The sequence below is a fragment of the Carassius auratus genome, unplaced genomic scaffold, assembly GCF_003368295.1.
Source record: "Carassius auratus strain Wakin unplaced genomic scaffold, ASM336829v1 scaf_tig00214021, whole genome shotgun sequence".
Taxonomy (NCBI): domain Eukaryota; kingdom Metazoa; phylum Chordata; class Actinopteri; order Cypriniformes; family Cyprinidae; genus Carassius; species Carassius auratus.
In genome coordinates, this window is record NW_020527496.1 from 763,132 (window position 1) to 789,631 (window position 26,500).

Here is a 26,500-nt window from a genome sequence, read left to right on the forward strand (position 1 = left end):
CGCCCAATGATACAATAATTGAAAAAAGAAAATGTGACCAAAAATGTTTATAAAACTCTGGTGGGTATCCATCTATACCTGGGGCTTTATTGTTTGATTGGGAGAATAGAGCTTGCTTAAAATCATTGTTACTTTTCCAATCCTTCTTTTTTAGTTTGACTTTTAGGTACATATAGGTTCCGATTATTTAAAAATGTATGAATATCCGTGATGTTATTTTTGTTGTTATTACTACACAAATTGTTCTCACATATTCTAAAAGTTTCATTTATTTCTTGTGATGTGTGAACTATCTTGTTTTTAGAATTCTACAGGGGTCCTTCTAAAAAAATTAGCATATTGTGATAAAAGTTCATTATTTTCCATAATGTAATGATGCCAAAATCATCAGTATTAAAACAATAAAAGACCTGAAATATTTCAGTTGGTGTGCAATGAATCTAAAATATATGAAAGTTTAAGTTTTATCATTACATTATGGAAAATAATGAACTTTTATCACAATATGCTAATTTTTTGAGAAGGACCTGTAAATGACAGTTATAATGTTTTTTTCCTTATTTCTTTTAAGCAGATTAGCTAAATAATTTTCGGTTTTATCGTTATGCTCAAAATATTTTTACATGAAGCGTTGTTTTTGAAATTAAATTTTTTTGGATAAAACATTGTCAAGTTGATTGTTTATTTGGTTTATCTCAGTTATTATCTGTCCATCTTGAGTGCGCTCATGGTGTATTTTTTCAACTTCTCCTCAAGTTCCCTTTTTAATTCTTTTTTTTCTTTCCTTTGCTTATATGTGGAGTGAGATATTATCTTTCATCTCATTAATACCTTTGCTGTCTCCCAGAGTGTTGTTGCAGATATATAGTGTATCATTTAATTCAAGGAAAGATTCCCATTCTTTTCTGAAATACTCATAGAATTCTTGCTCTTTAGGTAATGATATGTTCATACGTGTATGGTTCTTTCGTTATTTAGGTTAATGCTAAGAGTAAGTGGTGCATGGTCTGAGATGATAATAGATTCAACTGTATCATGCAGTATCACTTAGTTAGTCCATGACCTATTATATATTATTATATGATTTATGAAGAATGCCATGTTTTTGTTTAATCTTGTTTATTCATTTTGTCTGATACATGATTGATGACTGTAATTAAAGTCTCCTCCTATAATTACTGCAGATTGTTATAAGTTAGATACAAGAGAGAAATGTATGGAAAAAGTTCCCATTGTCATTTTTTGGTCCATAAACATTAGCTTGTTATCTTTATTACTAATTGTAATATTACCAATAACATGCTGTCCTTCTGTGTCAGTTATTATCTTATTAGTTGAAGTTAGTAGAGTATACAAGAATCATTTATTTATAGAGTAACACTCTGATTCTTTTTTCCCTTTCCCCCACCATTCCTTCATGCACCTTTCATTGTTGGCAAACTGATCTTTTCAGATTTTAAATCCAAGTAATGTCAGTGCTCCTGTAAAGCTGCCCATTAACATACAGTTTGTCGATATTGTATGTTGAGACTCGTTCGTTTTCCCTCATTCAACTGTTGCTTCATTATTGGGATTAGTCTTTTTCATTGTTCTTGTATCTCTCGGGTAAACTGGTTACTCATCCCGAATTTGATACCTTGTAGTTTTTTCTTTTGGTTTTCACTAGTTCTTTATCTTTTTTGGCCAATGGGAAACGGTGGAAGGTAATTGTGTTGATGGTTGTCATGAGGAGTTTCAGAGAGGAGTGCCAAAATCCTTTGATAGCATCTTCTGGGTATTCTTGTGGCGTTTCAGGTACTCCCATGAAATTTAAGTTTTCTTGCATACTTTAACATTGGGGGTCTAGGATGGTTACTTTCATGGATATTCTTCGAGGTAAGATAATTGATTTGTGTTGTTAGAGCCGACACACTAATCAATAGTGGGAGAAACATTAATCAATAGTGGGAGAATAAAACATAAAAGAAAAGCAGTATAATGAGCAGTACAATTCTATACCCTGCTATTTCTGGAAGGTTTTGGACATTTTTTCCAAAAAAATATAACAGGGTGTTTCTAACGAATATATCCAAAAGGCCTATATGCATAAACTACCAATTGCCAGATTTTTTGAGTGGGCTTTCAGCATTATTTGGAACAACCTCTGCTCCACAAAGGATTTCTCGTAGTAATTTTCCAGATCTTTTTGGAATCTGCGCACAAACCACCTCCAGTACACCCAAATAGGTCCTAATAATACCTGCCTCAAAATCCTGTCATTATGAACTTCTCTTGCTATTCTATATTCTTTATATGGTATCCACTTACCTGATGATTTAAAACTTTTATTACTTGCCACTGCTCCTGTGCAAAAATCTCTACACAGTTTATCAGTTTCATAGTAATAGTGCCCATTGATTCCAGTTATTCTGTGTGAAAGAACACAGTGATCTCCATCATGGTTTTCAGTTTGAGTGCAGGTGGCTTTACAGAACGGACACTGAACCCAACAGCACTGACAGAACTGGTCAATCAGAATCTCATCCGGTCTGTCTTTGAGGTCCAGTTTTTCATAAAATGTATCTGTGTTGGACTCTTTGCTCGTGTCAGGCATTAGAGCAGGAAGTTTTGTTGTTATCACTTCTTTGAGAAGGTTGAAATCATCAACATCATCATGTTTGACTCCAATGAGGTCTTTTTTAGAGAATATCAGAACATCTGAGAGCTGCTGTGTGAAAGTCTTCAACCACAAATCAACATTTCCACTGTTTGTTTGAACATGTTCAGTAGATTTGTGTACTGCATCCATGATCATCTTCTGCAGGAGTTCAATGTTCTTCTGCATCTTGGGCAAAACACTGTCACTGAAATTATGAGTCATGTATTCACTGACTTCATCTCTGATGAAATTCTCAAAGTGCTCTCTTGGATAATTAATGTAGTCCATGTATGCAGAAAAATTCTCCTTTTCTGCTAGAAACTTCAGGATGTGTTTCTCCAGATTTATTCTGCTCCCATTTAATGATCTACATTTTCTTATAATATCATCTATCAAATCTCTTGCAGACTTTGTGTAGACACTCTGCTCAATGCGCTCTTTAAGTTTCTGACACAAGATCTCACCAAAAATGACAGACGATGCAGCTCCTTGGAGGTGTTTCTGGAAAATACTGTAATACTCTTCTTTCTTCTTCTCCAAAAAGAGAACCGGGTCATTGGCTTCTCTAAATAGTCTGTGTTGCTGAGTGAATGTTTTGTTTGCTCTCTTAAAGATGGAGCAAATAAAGTCGATGGAAAATTCATTCTTGAACACATAGCTGACTGACCCTTCTTGGTGTTCTCTTACTCTTGCCTTGATATAATCTACGAGTTGTTGAATGCAGCTGACGTTGAAGCCCATTTTTGCTATGTTAAATGACATGATCCTTTTGTCTATTTGCTGGGCAACATCTGTGACAAAGATTGTTATTTGAATTTCATCCTCTTTAGAGAGAGTCTTACCAAATGTCTTTTTAGCTGCATTAATGGCATTTTTTAAATGTCTTGTATATCCACTGGATTTCTTTAATTGTACATAATCTGAATAACTTTGCAGAGAAAAAACATCCCTGCACTCACTGCCCTCCCTCCAGGGGTCTACAGGAGCACTTTTATAGATGTCACCGAGGAGTAGTTTCACTTCTCTCAGTATGTCAATGTCTTTGATTGGAGTGTCTGTGATGATCTTCTTCACACACTCTGTCCAAAACAAATCAAACTCTTTCTTCAGTGTTTCTTCATCTTTTGCCTGGTCTTTGAGTTTTAATGCAAGTTCTTTGCTCTTTTCAAAGAGAGTGTTTTCATAATGTGTCCTCTGAGAATCAATCTTCTTCTTCAAGTCTCGCCGCTGAAGCATCCCATTTAATTTCCTATTTGTTTCTCTTATGATGGTTTCTTGAAGCTCTTGGATCTTTATCTCAAAATTATTTTTCCATTGAATCAGTATTCCAGCATCTGTGTCTTTCTCAAAGAATTCTGACATTGAGCTTTTTACTCCTTCACTTTTCTCTTTCAGTTCTACTTTAAGATCACTTTCCTTGACCTCATCAACTTCTTCATTTTCTATTTTGTTGTGTAGTTTGTACTCAATTTCCAGCATGGCACTCCGAAGCTTCCAGGACCACTGGTTGTATTCTGTCTCCAGTTTCCTGTATGCTGCGATCTCCAGAGAATTCTGAAAGCTGAACACAAATCGTTCATCCAGTAATGCCTCCCAAAGATCTCGAATGCGATCTTTTAAGTCTATCAGCTTCATTCTGCCTGATTTAGGAGCATGAGACATAATAGTTTCCTTCAGTTCCTGAATATTCTCACAGTAGTTGGGGTTTGTTGGGGCCATGGGTGGGTTGCCCTCCCAGAGCTGAGCAAAGTACTTCACATCATTCCTTATATCAAATTCAATGACATCACTGAAACATTCTGCATCATAGACTTCCTCTTTAGCAGCGAGTTTGGTCATCTTATCCAGTGTCTCCTGCAGTCGTCTCCTTCCTTCCATGTTTTTCTCTCCAGCTGTGACGTCTGAAACGTTCTGATGCACAAACACACAGCTGGGATTCAGTGTGACCTTCTTCATCCTCAGGAAGGCCTGAACAACAATCTGAAGAATGTCCTGCATCTCAGCTGGGTTTTCTCCAAAGATGTTGATCAGTGTTAAATTTGCAAGACCAACAACAAATGTGGCCATTTCATTGTCACGATGTCTTGTTGATCTTACAGCCATTTCAGAACTACGAAGACCTTCAGTATCTACAACCAGAATATAGTCTAAGTTAAGATGTGCTTTCATTTCGTCTGACACTCTGACCAGCTGCATAAAAGCTCCTCTGGTGGTCCTTCCAGCGCTGACCGCAAACTGCAGTCCAAACATGGCGTTCAGCATGGTGGATTTACCAGAGCTCTGAACTCCTAAAATTGATATCACAAAGACTCTCATGTCTCCAAGTTTCTTGATAAGTTCATCTAGAACAGCAGTAATCCAGATCACAGGAACGTGACCAGCATCTCCATCCATCAGCTCCAGTGGAAATCCAGAGATCATCATCTCTGCTGCAAGACTCGGCATAGAAGAGATCTCAAACTCCAGGCCTTCCTTGATCTTCTGCACAGATATACATGATTCATATATCTGGCCAATCTCCCTCATGATGTGCTCCAAGCCAAACGCTGCAGCTTGAAGTTCCTCAGATATTCCCTCAAATTTAGTTTGTTCAGTCTTAAACTGTTCAGATTTATCATTGTTCTCTTTCAGTTTTAATACTGCTGACCACTGTTCATTATACTTGTGATGAAGACCAAAAAGGTCAGCTGAGGTATTTTCATCCATGAGGATTCCAAGCCATTTAAGGAAAAACATCTTTTTTGCAGAACCTGAGTTTGTTTCTTTAATGAAGATCTTTATAAACTCACTGATGTCATACTCATGCTGCTGTTCACGGATTTTCATCAGTTCTCGTTTTTTTTTACTCTGCTCTGTGTCTAATTCATTAGGTTGAGGTCGATGTAGTTCTTTGTTCTTCTGACACCACTGATGCCACAGTTTCCCCTGATGGGGCAGAACTGATTCTTTGATTTCAGACAGTTTTTTATTCCGGAGTAATCCCATCATCTTCTGCGCTGCTTCTTTTCCGCTCCTGCAGTCGTCATTATTTTTCTCATCTACTATGATGTCTGAGAGTTTGGACACATCTTCAAGAATGAAAGTGGAAGATGATAATGAGAAACAATAATTTATAGCTCTTCTGAGTTCTTCAGATATATCTGACTGGCTTCTGTTTTTCAAACCAATTTTGTATTTTCCTCTCCGTGTCTCTGTGAGAGCTGAATCCCTCTCATCAAAAAGACAAATGAGTGGTTTTAAGTCATTAAAGAGCTTTTCAACTTGTTTCATTCTTTTGTCATTCCTAGGAAGTTGTGGTAGAAGAACAACATTGACTGAGGCCATTTCAGTGAGAATCCGTAGCTGTTTCTCATTGTCTGCTGCATCACCGTGGAGGTTACAGAATGCAACGCATTCATTGAATTTATCCGTGTTTTTCCCAGCAGGGCAGAACCAGGTGATCTCCACCACTCCATCCATCAGGACTCTGGCTCTGCTGCTTCCTGGGCAGTTCCTGTGGAAGAACGTGTTGTGTTTCTCATTGATCAGACTGCTCATCAGCTGAGACTTGGATGAGGAAACAGAGCCAAACCTGAAGAAAGACACCATTGGAGTTTGTGCCTTGAAGACCGGCTGGATATGACTGATGATCTCATTGTCTGCATCCTTCATTTTCCAGCTCTTGTTGATTTGTCTGAATGTCCAGAGAGGAAACTCAATCTCTTGTGTAAATGGATCAGGAACAAGCAGAGGCAGAGCATACTGACACTGAGACAGTTTAGTCACCATCAGCTGCTTCAGGAAACTATCAGCACAATGAAACGCAGCCATCTGAACATCCATTGGATGGATAGGATCAGTTTTACTCGATTTGTGGTCTGAAATTGATTCGAAAAAAAAATCATCAAAATCAGCTTCTTGTTTAAATGAATCACTGTGACCTTCCTCATCAGTCTTAACATTAATACATCTTGCTTTATAGTCCATCATCAGCAGTTTGTGTATGAACATCTGAATCAGATCCTCTTCAGCACAAGACTCATTGGACTGTAACGAATGTGCAGATAACTGAAGAACATCTGCGGCTGTCAGTTTGTAGTCATGTTTGTCAAGGTGAAGTCTGAGAAAGAGTGCTTTTGACCTTGTAAGCTTTTCTTTTTCTCCATGCTCATATGGTCCCTCAATTTCAGTTGTCTGCTCTTCAGCAGTTATCTGTGAAATAAAAGGCACAATGTTGTTTTAAATTATTTATATGCAAGATAATTTGCAGAGTGTTTGCTTTAAAATACACTGCTATGTTACAAGCTGTATATCATCTGTGCCTGCTCTATAGAAAATACTCTAAAAAGTAGAATTCACAGCTTTTAGGTTTCATTTTTCATTATCCCTTCTGAAAACCAACACTGAAAAAAAGTTCATATATATGTCATTATTTCATGCAAGACCAGGAAAAATACATTAATGCTAAATTAAATCTTTTACTTTGAGTCTTCCATTTTGGGCATATAATTTTGTTCTTGTTAAAAATGTTAGTCATTTAACTCAAATTTCTTTCTAACTTTAATTATATATGAATAGGAATGTAACAATATTAAAATTTCTTATCATGATTAAAATTAAGTGACCAAAATGATCAAGGTTATCAGTATTATCACAGTATTGTTAGAGATGTTAAAAAAGTACATACACATAAATCACTTAACCAAGTTTTATATTTAAAAATCAACACAATTTTTGTTTGCATAATCACTAAAACAATAACATTACCAATGATGTCCGGATTTTAAATGACAACTTGAATGACAACAGTTTAATAGCGATTGAGATATCTAATGTAAATGTTCAAATAAAGCTTTGAAAAAGTTTAATAAAAATGTAAACCTCACATTTTAGCCTTTAAATAAAGATAAAATATAAGTCAAAATTATAATTGCTTAATAACGTCTCGGTTACGTATGGTAACCCTCGTTCCCTGGAGGAGGGAACGGAGACGCCACGTCGGTGACTGACGAATATGGGATATCGCTTCGATAGACCAATCTACTTCGAGTGTAAACTAAACGAGCCAATGCACATTGGCATGCAATTATTGCATCCAGCTGCCGCTGATCACTGCGTGAGTATAAGAGGGCACCAGGTGCAATGCATACCAGTTTTTCGCTGAGGAGCCGAGCCGGGAACCCGGGCGGTACAGCAACCATGGCGACGGGACGTGGCGTCTCCGTTCCCTCCTTCAGGGAACGAGGGTTACCATACGTAACCGAGACGTTCCCTTTCAGTCGGTCACTCTCGACGCCACGTCGGTGACCGACGAATATGGGATCCCTATCAAAGCGCCATGGGTGCTGCCCCTTCCAGTGCCCTGTGCGAGCCGCCTGCGCCCCTATTAGGTGTAGGCCGGGACTCAGAACAAGTAGCTCCACTCAACATTGTCAAAGCACTACCTCACTGGGTGAGATTGGATAACACTGGGAAAACATACCCGGTCCGCTTGGAGCCGGGACGCTGTGGAAGCCCCATCCTTCCCGAAGGAGGTCTCGGAGGCAAATAAACATAAAGCATCCGTTTAGGAGTATACAGAGAAATTTGAGGTGATTAAAACCCTCTTGGGAAGGCAGAAGTCTGCCGGGGAAACACGGGCTCTAAGGCTATACCATGGACTATACACATACGAGTACCGCTTAGGTCTCAATATGGAACCCAGCCTTCCATGGTTCTCACAGATTCATCAGGAAGGCCTGGCGCCGGACGTTCCGCCGTGTCCAGCTGCCTAGGGTGATGGAGGATCTCAACAGGGTCTACAGTATGGACACTCTGGAGCTTTAGTTTTAGCAAGCCGACACTAACCGGGGCCTCTCAGTGCCACTACCTGTTTGAGGTGAGAACACAGGAGTATACCGGCTCTACACGAAGGCTATAGAACCTAGCAAATGTGTTAGGGGTCGCCCAGCCCGCAGCTCTACAAATATCTGTCAGCGAGGCGCCATGAGCCAGCGCCCAGGAGGACGCAACACTTCTAGTTGAGTGAGTTTGCAACCTGAACGGGCAGGGCACATCCTGAGCCTGATAAGCCAGGGTTATGGCATCCACAATCCAGTGGGCCATCCTCTGCTTAGAGACGCATTACCCTTCTGCCGGCCTCCGTAACAGACAAAGAGCTGGTCTGAGGTCCTGAAGCTTTGCGTCCGGTCCACGTAGCACCTTAATGCTCGGACGGGACAAAGCAGGTTCACCACTTGGTCTTTGAAGGGTGTAGTGGGAACCTTGGGCACGTAGCCAGGCCGGGGCCTCAGGATTACCTGGGAGTCAGCTGGCCCGAACTCTAGGCACGAATCTTCGACCGAAAATGCATGCAGGTCCCCTACCCTCTTGATGGAGGCCAGTGCAAGCAGGAGCAGAGTTTTCAATGAAAGAAACTTTAGCTCAACTGAATGCAAAGGCTCGAATGGGCCCTGCTGTAGTGATTTAAGCACTAGAGACAGGTCCCAAGAGGGTATACAGGGGGGCCGGGATGGATTTTACCTCCTCCTCTAAGGAACCTGATGATGAGGTCATGCTTACCCAAAGACTTCCCATTCACGGGGTCATGGTACGCAGCAATAGCGGCAACCTGGACTTTGAGGGTGGAGGGAGACAGCCTTCGCTCCAACCCTTGCTGCAGAAAGGATAGCACGACCGCAATCGGGCATCTTCGGGGGTCTTCTCGGCGAGAACAACACCACTCAACGAACAGGTTCCATTTCAAGGCATAGGTGTGTCTCTTAGACGGTGCTCTTGCCGAAGTGATGGTGTTAACTACCTCTTGGGGTAGGTCACCTAGAACCTCCGCGTCCCGTCCAGGGACCAAACATGGAGTTTCCAAAGGTCTGGACGCAGGTGCCAAATGGTGCCCCGTCTCTGAGTTAGTAAATCCCTCCTCAGAGGAACCGGCCAAGGAGGGGCTGTCGAGAGGAGCACTAGTTCGGGGAACCAGGTCCGAGTAGGCCAATATGGCGCTACTAGCAAGACTTGCTCCTCGTCCTCCCGGACTTTGCACAATGTCTGTGCGAGAAGGCTCACTGGGGCAAACGCATACTTGCGTAGGTCCCGCAGCCAGCTGTGTGCCAGTGCACCCATGCCGAGAGTACCCTCGGTCAGGTAGTAGAAAACCTGGCAGTGAGAGGTCTCTGGAGCAGCAAACAGGTCTACCTGAGCGGCTCTGAACCGCCTCCAAATCAGCTGGACCGTCAGTGGATGGAGTTGCCATTCTCCCGCGAGCATTGCTCAAGACAGCTCGTCGGCTGTACGACTTAGCAGGCCTGGAATGTGAACAGCACGAAGTGGCCTCAGAACCTTCTGACTCCAAAGGAGGAGGTGGCGGGTGAGTTGCGACGAGAGCGCAGACCACCTTGGCGGTTGATGTACGCAACAGTCGCAGTGTTGTCCAATCGGACCAGCACAGGCTTGCCTCGTAAGAGACCTTTGAGTTGCTAACAACCCAAACCCCTGAGACTCCATGCCCGTTGTACGTGGCCCCCCAGGCGGTGGTGGAGGCATGCGTGTAAACCACAGCATGCCGGGAGATCTGCTCTAGGGGCACCCCTGCCCAGAGGAACGCAAGATCTGACCATGGAGTGAGGGTTTGGCGACAGGCCGGTGTAACTTGGACCCGGTGAGTGCCGCGCTTCCACGCCCACCTCGGGACTCGGCCATAAAGCCAGTGCTGGAGCGGTCTCATATGTAATAGGCCGAGCGTTGTAAGTGCCGCTGTGGCCACCATATGCCCCAGGAGCCTCTGAAAGAATTTCAGCGTGACCGCTGTCCTGCTCTTGAACGTATTCAAGCAGGCTAGCACCGACCGCGCACGTTCATCTGTGAGGCGTGCTGTCTGTTCGACCGAATCCAACTTCATACCGAGAAAAGAGATCCTCTGCAATGGCGAGAGTTTGCTCTTTTCCCAGCTGACCTGAAGGCCCAACAGGCTCAGGAGCCGGAGCACCACATCCCAGTGCTCGCACAACTGATCTCAAGACTGTGCTAGTATCAGGAACTGCCGGAAGGGCAGGAACTTGTACTGATATGCTAGTCCTTCGGACGCAAACCACAGAAAAGGTCTGTGGCGCGGAATTATGGACACATGAAAGTACACGTCCTTCAGGTCGATCGCTGTAAACCAATCTTGGGGACGGACGCACCTGAAAATGCGTTTCTGTGTCAACATTTTGAACTGTAGCCGATGGAGGGCTACAGATCCAAGATCGGTCCTAACCCACCGCTTTTCTTGGGTAAAATGAGGTACGGGCTGTAAAGCCCCGTCATCATATCGGCTGGAGGGACCGGCTCTATCGCGGCCTTCGCCAGTAGGACTGCGATCTCTCTCCGCAAGACAGGGGCATCGGACGCTTTCACTGTAGTGTAGCGGACACCGCAGAGCTTGGTGGGAAGCCGGGCAATCTGAATCGCATAGCCGAGGATGATGGTTCGCAGAAGCCAGTGAGACGGGCTGGGTAGCGCTGACCAGGCGCCTAAGAACCGTACAAGTGGGACCAGCAGAACCACAGCCGTACCCGCAGTGGGGCAGCGAGGTGGAACACAGGGACCCAACTCGGGCGGCTTGTGAGCAGGCCGGAGTGTGGTGCGAGTGTGAGGTGCAGGGCTCACCTGGTTCCACGGGTTGGCAGAGGGTGCGTGAGTAGGGCCTTTGTTGACCCTCTTGAACCGCCCGCTGCTGCCATCTGGCGAAGGAGGAGGATGAGTGAGGTCCGGTGCTTGGCCGTCCGCAACTCTCCATGCCCTCCTGGGACCCAGAGAGGGAGGAAACTACTCTCCTGTCGAGATCTCCAGATTCTCCGCCTGGCCCTCCTCCAGGGGAGGGAGAGGTGCCTTCACCATCCCCCAGAAAGCAGCTACCTCTCTCTGGGTCACCCGTCCCAGGGCCTCTTGCTCTTCTGCTCACTGCCAAGTTTGACGGGGGCCAGGACGGGAGGGGCAGCCTGCCTGCACCCAGCTCAACGGCACCACTTGGAGGGTGCTGCAGATGCGACGCGTGAGCAGGAGAAGATGCAGGCTGGGGCACTGCAGCCGGCGGGTGGGTGGAGATAGCAGCAGCTGCCCGCCAGGGCAGGATGTGTCGGATCGCCTCAGTCTGCTTTTGGGCAGCCGAGACTTGCTGGGCCAAGATCTCGACTGCGTTGCCGAAGAGGCCGGTCTGGGACACAGGGGCATTGAGAAACCGGACTTTGTTGATGTCCCTCATGTCTGCCAGACCCAGCCACAGATGGCGCTCCTGGACCACTAATGTGGATATCGCATGACCCAGCGAACTCGCGGTGACCTTCATCGCTCGAAGCGCAAAGTCAGTGGCAGTTCGGAGCTCTTCCAGAAGCGCTGGATCGTGACCACCCTCGTGCAGGTCTTTCAGTGCCTTAGCCTGGTGCACCTGCAGTAACGCCATAGCGTGTAAGGCGGAAGCAGCTTCCCCGCAAGCCACATAGGCACTGCCGGTCAGACCAGACGAGTGCCTACAGGCCCGGCCACAGTTGAGCAGAGCGATACTAACGCTCGGCTCCGAAGCGAAAAGCTGGTATGCATTGCACCTGCTGCCCTCTTATACTCACGCAGTGATCAGCGGCAGCTGGATGCAATAATTGCATGCCAATGTGCATTGGCTCATTTAGTTTACACTCAAAGTAGATTGGTCTATCGAAGTGATATCCCATATTCGTCGGTCACCGACGTGGCATCGAGAGTGACTGACTGAAAGGGAACAGAATTGCTATTTGGAGCACTTTCTTTAGGTCAGCAGTTCTCAATTCCAGTCTTCGTGCCCCCAAGCTCTGCATTTTTCAAAGGTCTCTCTTTGTTAACACACCTGAGATTATCAGCTCGTTAGAAGTGAGCTCTGTGCATGAACTGTGTTCATATTGACATACAGCGTTCCTTGCTCCCTACTCTGTTGAAGTTTACCTCACTTCGGAACATTCATTCACAAATTTGCGCTGTGCAACGTCTTCACACACGGACATTTAAATTCACATTTCACACCAGAGTATGTGAGCGAAGTGAAGGGGCAACAATCTCCCCGCTGCGCTCCAATTGTTCAAAAATCACTCCGCTCCTGGTTCACCATTTCCTGCACCTCACTCCACTAATCAGAAACACAGCTCCGCAGCTACTAGGGCTGGGATAAACTATTATTTTTTAAACGATTAATCTAGCGATTATTTTTTCGATGCATCGATTAATCTAACGATTAATTTTTTCAGACCGATTCGATTTCGAATATCTCCCCATTAATTGACTACTAACAATTTATACATGTTGGTTTATATCTGAATGAAAAAAACACGAATTCCTTAACATTGCAATATATGTTTATTGCTCTTAAAATTACAAAATAAAAGACTGACTAAGAATGCATTACTTTGCACTTGTATAGAGATAGCATTCAATAAAACCTTGGAGCCTTGAAAACACATAGCTTACTGAAACAAGCATACTGAACACATAGGGCCTAGCTTACTGAAAAAAAGTTCTTCTTTCAGATGAAAATAACAACAATTTGATGTCTAGCATTCAATAAAAAATGTCTTGTTTAGAGCTTAAAAGAATACAGTAACCAACAGGGCCGTGCAGAGACCTTTGGAGGGGCAGGTGCTCAAAGTATAAAAGGGGCACATGGAACAAGGTTTAAATAGTGTGGTTCAAAATATAAATACAGCAATATATTGTGATGCATTCCTTGTCGATTCCCGTGTCGATATGGATGATTATGTATTGATACGGTAGCAAATGCTGTGATGCACTTTTGAAAAAGAAACAGATTAGAAGAGACAATTTTAAGTTTAAAAGTAAAAAAATAATAATAATAATTCTTTCCACCTAATAATAACTCTGGGATTAGAAACTGAAATGTATTAAATTGTCCCAACCTGATACCTTTTTCTTCTCTGTTCCACAGAATAATTAAGAACAGCTGTTATAGTAAAAACTATAGAAAACACTTGTGCCTCTACATTTTCCTCTTTCTCACCAGCCTCTGTCTTCTGGCTTGCTGCTCTCTTTCTGTCACTTACATTTTCCTCTTTTCTTCCTCTATCTCCATCTCCTCATCTGATCTACTACTTTCCACTCTCTGTCCATCTAGGAACAAGGCTCAATTTACTATTTCAGCATTAATCTATTATTTTAACCATCAGTACTACTCTTGCACCTAATCAATAAGTCCACCTTAAATGTTGATACAAAACATTAAACAACTGATACACTGGAATATAGTGATTAATATTATTATTACTGTAGTAGTTCTTGTTGTCTAAAATTGAACACCTTTGCAATGTTAACAAATGACAGGCTACATGTGTTATTCATCTCCTTGACACTGCACTTTGATGTCAGGTATATTATTAATTTTTTATTGACATTGATATTTGTAAATTTATTTCCAGAGAGATATTATTGAGTTTACAGGCTAAAGTGGTCTTGCTGTCGTAAACACTGTTGCTATTGTAGAAAAAATATATATTTGTGTCACATTTAAAATATAATTATATTTTAATTCCTTTCTGAATTGTTTTTATTTTCATAATGATAATTCAGAGAATGAGAAAATCTGAATAAGCCTACCAGTGTTATGATAATTATTTTTAAGGCACTCTGCGTGTTAAAAAATAAATAAATACTGTAACATAATAAAAGTTTAGTCAAATAACATAAAAAGACCAGACCCCTCGATCAGGGGCGTCATGCATTCGTGATTTTTGAGGGGGCACATTGGGGGGTATAAGTCATGCTACGAAAGCACTGTATAACTGATATAGGATTATGTTTTATTTATTTTTTTCTTTTTATTCAAAACAATTCTAAACATGCTTAATATATCAGGAAATATCTTGATTCTCAAATGTGTAAGTAAACCCGTTTTGCACCTTTATAGATTGTTATTTAATCAATATATGGAAAAGTAGTGTTATCTATTAACTACACATAATACCCCGACTTTTTACTTAAGTGCCATATAATATTTTCAATATGACTGAATTTGCATTTAATGTAAATTTTAATAACAATATTGTAAGATACTCATTTTAACACTTTCATTTTACAGAGTAAAAAACATTTACATTATCAAAGAACATTTTCATTCAGTCTAGCCAGAGTTCAGGGACTCTCAAAAACTCCCATTAAAATCACTGAAGCACTTTACATTACATTATGCACATCTGCACTTTTGTTGTTTCTGATGAGAGAATTCGCTAAAGAATTCAGTCAGCGAGCAAGTGAACAAAACACCGCGTTTCAGTGACGACTCTTCTGCACGTCTCTGATTGGCCATTGCATTTATAAGCGCAACAGAATCGTTTCTGATTGGTTATCATCATGAAGCGTTATACGAACGCGTCTGTCTCTGGCTCAGCGCCAGCCAGCGAACACAGATTTGAATTTAGCATTGAATTTGGAAGCTGCATTTAAAATCCACTTTGCCCAGAACATGGGCATGACGCCTCTGCCCTCGATGCCTGTGAAACGATTCTCCCTCAAACAGCACGCTAACGTTACTTCTACACTACAGCTACACTCTGCAACATATCTGCATGTTCTCACATCACGTCGTGCTTGTAAAATAATAATAAGTAAATAAATATCAAAATCACTTCGCTGAGAATGAAACACAACTTACCAGCTTCTGCGGTGTTGAAAATATCCTCTAGCAATTAAAAAATGCGCGCGCGGCGTGACGAATCTTCCCGGTCGTCGTTAGGTGAAAGGTCATCATGTGGGTCATCTTATTGACGGCTAAATTATTATTCAGAAATTTTACTAAAATTTAGATTGGGCATGGGCAGGCATTCACAAAAGGGTACGTTATGACAAAAAAAAAAAAAATGAAAAAATTTTGCTTTGACAAAAGGGCACTTTGGGCACCATTCCACAGACTCGTTGCGCTGTCCCGTATTTAATTCCCGAACACATTGTTTCCCAAGACTGTATGTGCACTCGCGCCTTTAATAACTGCACATCGTTTTGTCTGACTGTACATCTAACGGATGATATCCGGCTGCTGCACCTGCCGTCACTAAATTACATTATATTTGTCCCATATTGTCATTAATATACATACTGGCTTAAAATTGGACCACTAAATAAATAGACTGCTATTGTTATGAGGGTTAGATTATTTAGTATACAGGTCATTTCAAGAGTGATAAACAAGTGATAGAAAATATTTATTTTAATGCATATGCTGATTGTTCGACTAGCATTATTGGAACCGGAATCAGAACCAGAACCGTTAAGTGGAACCAGAACCTCAAAACTTCTTACGATTCCCAAACCTACTCGACAGTATTCATTTATTGCCAGTTGTTCAAATCGCAGTAATCTAATACTGCTTTAATGACAATAAAAATATGAAACGGTAATACTAACTGTGGGAAATTGTATCATGATTTATCGTCAAACAGGTAATTGTTATACCCCTATGTGAACATGACATATAATGACAGTGTTTTCTGACAGTGTGTAATCAGGAAGAATGTAATCATATTACAGAATACAAGTCTTAAAGGGTTAGTCACCCAAAAATGAAAATAAGGTTGCATCTTAATCCCAACCACCACCGTTTTTCAGAGCGCAAGCTAGATAAAAGTGATTATTATGTTTTGAATATGGATATTTTTCTTACAAAAACGGATCGATTTTTTTTTTAATGGCACTTTTTATTTATCTTCTTTTGGTCTGATGCAATGCATTACCCCGCTGACTCCAATGATAGAGTTTGAAAGATCAAAGACAATTTTTTTATATAACTTTGACTGGATTCGTCTGAAAGAAGAAAGTCATATACACCTAGGATGCCTTGGGGATGTGTAAAACGCAGCCTAATTTTCGTTTTTTGGGTGAACTAACCCTTTAATTAAACTAAAAACATCAGCTTTTTATCAAATGCTTTTGTTGATCCTTTATTTACAACATGAAGAGAGAGCTGTTCAACTTGATTGAATTTTATCAACTTCAGGTACTGAGGTTGTATTGTATCCTTCAATATTCAATTTTCTGGAAACTGACTTACTCGGGACCAAATTTGCTCAGAAGCTAGTTTAAAGCTTTTGACTCACGATCTGAGACTGAAATTAGGCTTGTGCTCCCCTGTATTTAGGTAAATTTGTTCCAAATTGCGTCTTAACTTTCCTTGTCATCAGGATAATATAATGTTCACATAATCCCAATAAAACCACTGAGTAATTTGAGGATGTAACTATCAAGCAAATAATAATAATCAGCTATTATATTTGCACACAAAACTCAGCTCTTACTTTGTGTTTTTCTTCTGTTTCTGTTGTTGTGGTGGGATCCATGATGTCCTTATTGATTGCAGGTTCATCTTTTGAAACAAACAAACAAAAACCCAGATTAACTTTCAAGAATTCTACAGTTATTAGATTTTTTTTTTTTGCTATATAATAGCAGTTATATACATTTCATCAAAAAGCTTTGAGTTTTTCATTCTAATTGGAAAATATTTAACTGATATATCAAGGCTAATCTTTTTAAACAAATATATCTATAACATCATACTAAATCAGAAGGTTAGATTATAGTCTACAAATCTACTAATTTACCACTTTGACATTCATTATTTTGCAGGGCTTCTCTCTCTCTTGCGGTGTTGTACATCTCTTCAGTGTAGTGCTGCCGTTTATTCTCAATCTTCTTCATCAGTTCTCTCATCTCATATTGGTTGTTCATGATCTTGGAACAGGTGTGATATCTTCCTCCACATTTCTCCAGCAGTTGCTCTAATAAAGGGTTTTTCTTCAGATCATCTGTTATGGTGTCACACTCCTCTTCTGCTTCATAGGTGAAGAGAATCATCCCAAACTGAAGAACTTCTTCACCAAATACTTTCTGAAGCCATTCAAGACCCATCTTATCAGCATCTGTTAACTGACCCAGTCGCACTACAAAGATGAAAGTGTTGATTTTGTTTTCATGCACAAGTTGACCAATGATATCATTAGCAGGGTCCAGGTGAAGTTCAGTCTCATGTAAGCCAGTTAAGTTGATCACCGTGACGTGGTGTTCTGATATTTTCCTCTGTAGAGGAACAATCCTGGATATTTGTACATTTTCAATATTTGGTTGTTCTTCTCCAAGGAGAATGTTGTCCTGTCCAAACTGGACTGCTGCAGAGTTTCCAGTTGTCACAATGGTTAGATTGGGAAATCTGCAATCTAAAATGAACAAAATAATTGTTCTTGAAAACACATCAATGCACTAAAAAATAAGAACAAGTCTTACATTATATCAGTAACAAAAAAATAGATTTGTTTTTTTTTTTACCCATATTGTTGAGAGACAGAGCAACAATCAGCAACGAATCAGGTGCTCCACTCAGACTGCAGGCCCATCAGCTTTGGAGTTGCTCCCAGACTGTTCATTATCATGAAATGATCAGAAGCACAGGGGGAAATGACTGGCTGATGACACAGCTTAATGTTCATTGGTTCACACAACCATACTGTACATAAGTCTTCTAACATTTTTGGTTTTGCACCTTTAATATCATGTTTCTTTATGTAGAAATTATGTGAATTTTTGGAAATACCCTGACAGCACGGTGTATGGGATATATTATTGTTGTCATATTTTAAAAAAAAATCTTGCAAATAAAAAGTATATATATATATATATATATATATATATATATGTATATATATATATATATATATATATATATATATATATTCTATGCGTATCTGATCGAATTTTGGCTTCCATAAGGCTTCAATATTTCTCAGAGTTTCCTCATGGCATCAGGTACTGACGCAATGTCGAGTGAACAGGGAACTGTCCATCTTTACTGCACTTATTTCACACCTTCTCTCACTGCAGCTGCCTATTCTCATCTAAATTTTAGATGAGGCGAGGTACATCTCAAATGAGACTAATGAGAATGAGAAAAAAAAATTATGCAGGACTTGATTTTGTCCATCTGCAATTGATTGGTTCATCTGTTATTGCTGCAATCTGACAGTTTTCTGGAGGGGAGAGGTTATTGCCCCATTCTTGTGCAGTCATTTTGATTGTTTTGCAGGTTGCAGTTGTAAGAAGTTAACAATCTACAACACATAAGTTACAGAATTTATATCGTACATCAATATAAAAGACACATGTACATCACAAATATGTGCAATATGCATTCGATTATTTAGTCACCATGTTTTTACTTGCATATAGATTTTGGTATTTGTATTCCCTGTGTGTTTTGATGTGAAATGAGGAACAGCCAATGATATAGTACATGATATGGTTTGTGTTGAACTTACATAAAACCAGACTTTATTCAACCCAAATGAATAAGAGAGGTAGAGAGATTGTACATTTTTAATGCATCTTCTAAATGAATTTTTATCTCATTGTTATGGATCACACAAGCTAATAGATAACCTTCAGGCTAACATATCCAAAGCAAATTTCATTATAGTGTTCCCAAAAGTCCCAAATGTAACAGAACGGAAGTTTTTGGCAGTTAGTATGAAAATGTTAGCCTTAAAGATGTCTATATCCGAGTGTGCTCCGAAACAATCACAACATTTCCTTTTAGAGGATATATGCTTTCAGAATTTATAATTCAACTCCTACATTAATATGGATCAATATCTTTGATAACATAATTCTGCACTTCAGAAGGGAGGAGAAGTAAGTATTTATACAGAACAAATCATGTATTTTTTCAATCAGTATCCACTTTACCATACTGCATAAAAGCTTAATCTAGAAACCAGTGGGTTACAACAAATCGTAAAGCAGTTGAAAAACGCCGGGGGGGGGGGGGGGGGGGGGGTGAAATGCTCGTTTTCACTCAATATCCTGTTAATCTTGAGTACATATAGAGTAGTACTGCTTCCTTCATAACTCCAAAAAGTCTTTAGTTTTATTATATTCATAAGAGAAAGATAGTCTGTACCAGGGGCGTGTCTAGGGGGAGGCTGGGGGAGGCAGTGCCTCCCCTAGGATAAGCCCTGCCTCCCCGAGAAACGGACTGTCCCTCTGATGATAAATAAACATTTAAAAGTTGATTGTTTTGTGCATATTTTTCCATCAGTAGCAGATGAGTCTGACCAAACAAAAATCCAGTTTGGCGCTGTTTGATAGTGCTCGCGTGCTTCAGACTTACGGGCTCAGAAAAAGGGCATCATGTGAGAATAGAACGCCAATGAAATGTTTACCTGGCAGAGCCTTAGAGCAGTGGCGTGTCCACAAGGGTGGCACAAATGAGCTTAGCCACTCCAGTTGCCACCCCAAAACAGCGTATGGGATCGAAGTGCATTGAGAGCGAGACATCGTGATTTTGACTGAAACAGGGTTTTTTGAAAGTCAGAGAATTCTGCGACTTGCGACTACGACTTTGAGGTCCAACGCTAAAGTGCCCTCGCGGTCCCGTCTGCCCCCTGTCCTCAATTTCTGCCGAGGGTAGTATAGTATATTAATATTTTTGGTTGTGGACAATAAAAATGTCTCCACGATCTGCTTTTCAAGAAATATTGTTGCATTGTGCCGCAGCGCACATTCTATCAGCTGCAGTTCTGGCGCCACAGAATTATTATAATACATTAACATAAGTGTTATCTCAGCGGTAGAGTTTCTCAAACAGGATACGGCACTTATTCACAAAATTATTATTATTATTATTTGCATCTGCTTTAAATCCTTATTGCTTATTTAAAAGTTTCATTCGTGTGCTTTTCTGACGTTCGGTTCTTCTAAGCACAATCAAAGTGCGGCACGAAAACGAAAAAGCCCTTCAAACTGTGCCTGATTTCTAAGTTATGTTCTGAGCTAATACTGTCGAATCACAAGGTTTATGTATAGACTAAGTTGGATATGTCTAAAATGAAAGTAAACAACTGAAAGAGGATGCATGTCTGTATGCATGCAGGTCTTAAAGGGACAGTAGGCAGTACATGCTGCCGTGTGAATTAAAGGGACAGTTCACCCTAAAATTGAATTTCTGTCATTGTTTATACACTCACATGTTTTCCAAAACCTATATTAACTTCTTTCTTGTGCTGAACACAAAAGAAGATATTTTGTAGAATCTGTGTAACCAAACGATTTCTGGTTCACATTTACTTTGATGGTAGTAAAACATACTCTGGAAGTCACTGTGAACCAGCAACTGTTTGGTTTTCTTCAAAATAATGCTTATATTTAGCAGAAGAAAGAAACTCATTCAGGCTTTTTTCTTCACTATTAAAATTTTTGGGTGAATTATTCCTTTAATGTTAATAAAACACCAAACCCACAGAGAAAAATCACTCAATACTCTTGACTGAAAAAAAAAAATAATAATAATACAGTTGCTTTAATAGGAATCAGTGTATATAGTGTTTTATTTTTATATTTGTTCATTAATTATTTTTAATGCTCCTGCTAATTACATTTCTTGTACCTGAAAATAAAACACTTTATTTGTATTATATCTGTATTTTTAATGTGTATCTTTGTTCTCATTTTTTAATAACAAAGATAAAATAATTACAAAGATTTTTATCTTCACCCATGCACTTTGGCCTAAATATCTGCCATACTTTTTCATATTTTGTTACCTTAAAATGCTTTATAATAGGGAAATTAGTTTGGCTGTGATGCTCAAACAGCTTGCAAAATAGAAAAACCAACATGACAAAGAATCAGGATAAAATCATGATTTCTAAAAAAAAAAAAAAAAAAAAAAAAAAAAAAAAAACCCATACAGATTCCACACCCCTGTAAAATAATAATAACATTTGCCTATGTCAAGCACCACTAATAATAAATAAAATTAAATAAACAAATAAAATAAAAATAAAACCATATTTAAAAACATTTATGTTGCCTCTGCTAATGAGATTATAAATTAAATTCTTATAGTTTCACAAAAATATATTTTATTTCAACTCTCTAAGTCTCCTTACCCCCTGTAGCCTAATATGTTCCCTTTTATCTAGGCCTACATGTTTACATTTATTCATTTAGCAAACACTTTTATCCAAAGCCACTTACAACCAGAGAATACCATTCAAATACTATACTCATACTGTTCAAATGAGCATATGCATTTTTTTTTTTTTTTTATTACCTTGGGCCGCATTCACAAAGAAACTTAGAGGCTAACTGGCGAATTTATGGTAGCACCTATGTCTGGAACAGCTTAGAAGAAACAAATTAATTTACCTCTTGTCTATACAAACCTGACTTCAGATTCATTTAAAAAAAATCCTACTCGTGTAGCAAGTCTTCTCACAAGCAAACACCTGTCACTCATCATCAGGCAATCACTGTGATCTGTTCTATATATGAATATGTGAATAATAATAATAATATCATCATCATATTATTAATGTTGACCGGGTTTAACTAACTTTTATGTGACAGCCCTATAGTCTAATAGGGGCCCTGTACCTATCTGTGGGTTCCTGGCTTAGAAAAAGATATGCACTAAAACAGATTGTGTGTAGTAGGCTAAAGATTTTTTTACGCCGATTTTTTCAGTTGTTTATGTTGCCCCCCCAAAAAAGCCAAATGCCCCCCCAAACATGACATCCTGGTAACCCCTCTGGTCTGTACCGATTTTTCCCGGAAAAACACGACTGGCTGGAGGCGTGACGTGTGGGCGGAGCTAAAGAATCACGAGCGCGAGTAGGCTTTTGCGTTGAGAGCATGTGGAAGCTGTGAAAAAAAAACATCATTCAAAACAAACCATGGCTAACAGTCAGATTCAGCCGTTTATTTATGCTCCAGAATCAGATCCAGAGGCTGAAACTGAACGAAAGCAGCAACAGCAACAACTCGCTCCGAGCGGGGCTCGAACCCGTGTCTCGGGGAGGCGGAAGCACTAACAAGGAGGCAGAGATATTTGAAGCTGTTTTACTCAAGGGGAAAGGAACTCTACCGGAAGTTGAAGTCGGGTGGGGGCTGCCATCTTTTAGCAGAACTTCACTTGCGTTAGCATTCCCATTGACTCCCATTCATTTTGGCGTCACTTTGACAGCGAATAACTTTACATCTGAGGCGTTTAAAGACTCTGTTTGTCCATTATTTATTTCTAAAGATACACGACAATGTATAAAGGGCTCCATTACCTTCTATGTTACATTATGGCCCTGTATAAACAGTTTTTGTAAAAAATAGGCTAACGATTGCGTCATAACCACTCGGCTCTCTGTCGCATTACCGTACAGACAGGAGGAGAAGCTCGCAGGCAATTAACTTAATATGGCGTACTGGCGTTACATTTTAAAATACTATACACAATAATTAATCCGAATACTTACTCCTGCTCACTCACGACAAAGAACTCCCTGCTCAAGCTCGCCGTCTCTGCAAGATTAACGATGGCAGTTTGCACGCACAGCCACTTAGAAGATTTACATCTGTCAGACAGGTTGCTGACGTCTTCAAGCTTCGTTTGAGTCTGCGCGTCAGAAACGGAAGTGCTAAAAAACGCTAAAACTGGGCTTCATTTGTCTCAATTGAGTTCCAATGGGGTCGCTGTGTCCATTTCTTTTACTGTCTATGGTTTTACTCACCGCCTGCGGTTCCAACACACGATCGTGACCCTTTTTCGTTGGGATTGCATCATCCTTAAGAAATAAACGATACGCAAATCCGTCGTCAAACTGGGCCTTGTGAACAAGCATCTTCGAAATGCAGGGAACAAACAAAAACACTTGCACAACTCCTTAGATGCTCTGTAAAAATAAACTCCATCCACTGGTCCCTTAATGCTTTTTTTTTTTGTAATCTGTTCAGGGTTGTCTTGCCCTGGCAACCAAAAACACACTTCTTTTGTGACTTTTCGCGACGCTCTCGCTCTGATCAGTGAATCGCTCTGATCAGTGAAATATCTGTGCTGCTCAGCCTTGCTATACGGGAGCGCGCGCTTTTCCGGCAGAAGTGCCTTAGGACCATAGACAGTAAAAGAAATGGACACAGCGACCCCATTGGAACTCAATTGAGACAAATGAAGCCCAGTTTTAGCGTTTTTTAGCAATTCCGTTTCTGACGCGCAGACTCAAACGAAGCTTGACGACGTCAGCAACCTGTCTGACAGATGTAAATCTTCTAAGTGGCTGTGCGTGCAAACTGCCATCTTTAATCTTGCAGAGACGGCGAGCTTGAGCGGGGATGTCTTTGTCGTGAGTGAGCAGGAGTAAGTATTCTGATTAATTATTTTGTATAGTATTTTAAAATGTAACGCCAGTACGCCATATTAAGTTAATTGCCTGCAAGCTTCTCCTCCTGTCTGTACGGTAATGCGACCGAGAGCTGAGTGGTTATGACGCAATCGTTAGCCTATTTTTACAAAAACTGTTTCTACGGGGCCATAATGTAACATAGAAGGTAATGGAGCCCTTTATATATTGTCGTGTATCTTTAGAAATAAATAATGGACAAACAGAGTCTTTAAACGCCTCAGATGTAAAGTTATTCGCTGTCAAAGTGACGCCAAAATGAATGGGAGTCAATGGGAATGCTAACGCAAGTGAAGTTCTGCTAAAAGATGGCAGCCCCCACCCGACTTCAACTTCCGGTCGAGTTCCTTGCCCCTTGCTTAGGACCCATATAAGGAAATTCCGCTCCATCTAACGTCACACAGAGCCATACTCGAAAAAAAACTTTCCGAAACTTGTGACAAACCGGAAGGAGTATTTTGGGAACAAAAATACTCCTTCAAACGTAAAACTTAATTTTTGAAACTTTGTCCATGTTTAGCATGGGAATCCAACTCTTTAACAGTGTAAAAAAACTCAGTATGCATGAAATAGCATTTCACCCCCCCTTTCATTTCTGGGCAATTCCCCCTAGCGTATTAAGCCTCTGTAGAAAGAATATAAGGTAGTTTTCCGATCTTTGGAATCTGTTGAAAAGGCTCTAGGTTAATTCTTATTGGTGCGTTGTGAATGATTGACAGTCGCAACTTAGTCCCGCCCCCAGAGTCTGACGCAACTTATGTTTCGTTTGAAGGCTGTGGAGGGCTCGCGTGTATTCAAGCCATAGATGAGTGTGCGTAACTTTGAAAGTAAGTTTAATTTCCACTCATACTGTCTTTAATCTTGTTATATTGCTATTTTTTGTATTATGGGTTGAAACGTTCAGATGTTGAGTGTTTTTGGTGGCCCGTGAGGCTAATGTTAGCGGTATGACTGTGTGCATTATCTTTGCACGTGTGTTCCGATGCGCGCTGTAACGTGAATAATCATAACGAATCATATTTCTCCATATGTTTACTTTAGTGTCTACAATTTACACATGTTATTAAGCCATATTTATGTGGATTGTGAAGTTTACACTCGATTAACTTGACTTTGCTGCAGCCTGGAATTGAACTACTGGTTTCGTCTGGTCAGAGGAGAACTGGCCCCCCAACTGAGCCTGGTTTCTCCCAAGGTTTTTTTCTCCATTCTGTCACCGATGGAGTTTCGGTTCCTTGCCGCTGTCGCCTCTGGCTTGCTTAGTTGGGGTCACTTCATCTACAGCGATATCGTTGACTTGATTGCAAATTAAAACAGACACTATTTCAACTGAACAGAGATGACATCAATGAATTCAATGATGAACTGCCTTTAACTATCATTTTGCATTATTGAGACACTGTTTTCCAAATGAATGTTGTTCAGTGCTTTGGCGCAATGTATTTTGTTTAAAGCACTATATAAATAAAGGTGATTGATTGATTGATTGATTAAGATATGGTTATAAGACGATAGTCACGTGTCTATTTTTAGTCAATTGTTACATTTTATAGTCATGTATCCTCACGCATCTATTCTTTTGAGTAAAATGTATATCATTTATTACTGTAAACTGATTATTTATATTTCTGTTTTATTATAGAAACCACACTCACACAACCTTAATGTTCATGCAATACCCTGAGTATGTTGATGGCTTGATCCTTCTATTAAAACTGTGATTGGACTTTGGACTTTTGTGCATTCTTACCGATGCCCCGTGATGATCCCAACTAAGTCAGAACCAAGCAATACAGTCCATAAACCTAATTAATAGAATCATATGCTCCACAACGCGAATCCGACTCGTTTGAACTCTACACAGAATGCTGTATTTTAACGCACTGTCATCAGCAGTGCTATCTATCGACATAAATCACACATTAGTCTGCAGGAGTCGGACTTGTTTTGTGTGTGTGTGTGTGTTAGTTTCTGCAAACACCTCTCAATAATATGTTTCTATGTTCTATTATCTTTATCTATTTTCCATCGGACAACCATGTAGGCTACAGTAACAGTAAGTTATTTAAAAGATTTTACTAATTCTATGTATGTCTATATACTAAATAAAGTCATTCATATTTATGTTTTGTTCCTTATAATGGCCTACATTAAGACGCTAAATAAAAACAAACATTCAAAAATGATCTTATTAAGCATAAAGTCAAACCTGCAGTGTATTGTCTCTGTGTCATCGGTCCAGTGGTCCAAATAGCGGTCTCTGCTCGCTTTTATATAGACGCAGTGGCTGTGTTATTACAAATCACATGACCTCTGATAAAGTGGGTGCATTTGTTTAGTTGTTGTGTAATTGCATACTATTACAAAACATGTTGTGTAGGCCTACAGCAATTCTAATGAATGCTGATGAACCTAGATTATTGACATAGTTAATAATTCGCATAATGGACACAAATCACCTCATTATAAGTGCTTTCCACAGTATGCTCAGTCATTTATTCTCTGCAAATCATCTCTGAGATGTGCGCTCAAGTGTTATTTTATGATGAGGGCAATATGTGTTTATTTTGTGATAATCTCAATAAAGGTAAAGCAGGGGAAACAGAATCCTGTAACATAATACGTATCTTTTGATGTCACGGTTTAATACAGTTTCAGTACAGCA

At 40.2% G+C, this 26,500-nt stretch overlaps 1 protein-coding gene across 2 annotated transcripts; it reads right to left on the bottom strand.

Annotated features, from left to right (window-relative positions):
• Positions 1 to 715: 715 nt before the first annotated feature.
• Positions 716 to 26,107, bottom strand: LOC113090780 (interferon-induced very large GTPase 1). Of its 2 annotated transcripts, none has more exons than XM_026256370.1 (5): positions 26,045 to 26,107; positions 17,939 to 18,028; positions 17,218 to 17,829; positions 16,912 to 16,979; positions 716 to 6,829 (listed from the first exon to the last, which is right to left on the bottom strand). In XM_026256370.1, exons 2-5 carry the CDS (start codon positions 17,940 to 17,942, stop codon positions 2,078 to 2,080), a joined length of 5,436 nt encoding a protein of 1,811 aa, XP_026112155.1. In that variant the 5' UTR covers positions 17,943 to 18,028; positions 26,045 to 26,107; the 3' UTR covers positions 716 to 2,077. The 2 variants fall into 2 exon arrangements, with proteins under 2 accessions (XP_026112155.1, XP_026112156.1); XM_026256371.1 differs by lacking the exon at positions 26,045 to 26,107 and adding an exon at positions 22,208 to 22,238.
• Between the last annotated feature and the right edge of the window lie 393 nt (positions 26,108 to 26,500).

Coding starts and splice junctions, on each gene's coding strand:
- LOC113090780 (XM_026256370.1), bottom strand. Junction 16,980..17,217: donor AAATAATGAATGTCAAAGTG/GTAAATTAGTAG, acceptor TTGTTTCAAAAG/ATGAACCTGCAATCAATAAG. Junction 6,830..16,911: donor AAACAGAAGAAAAACACAAA/GTAAGAGCTGAG, acceptor TTTATTTCACAG/ATAACTGCTGAAGAGCAGAC.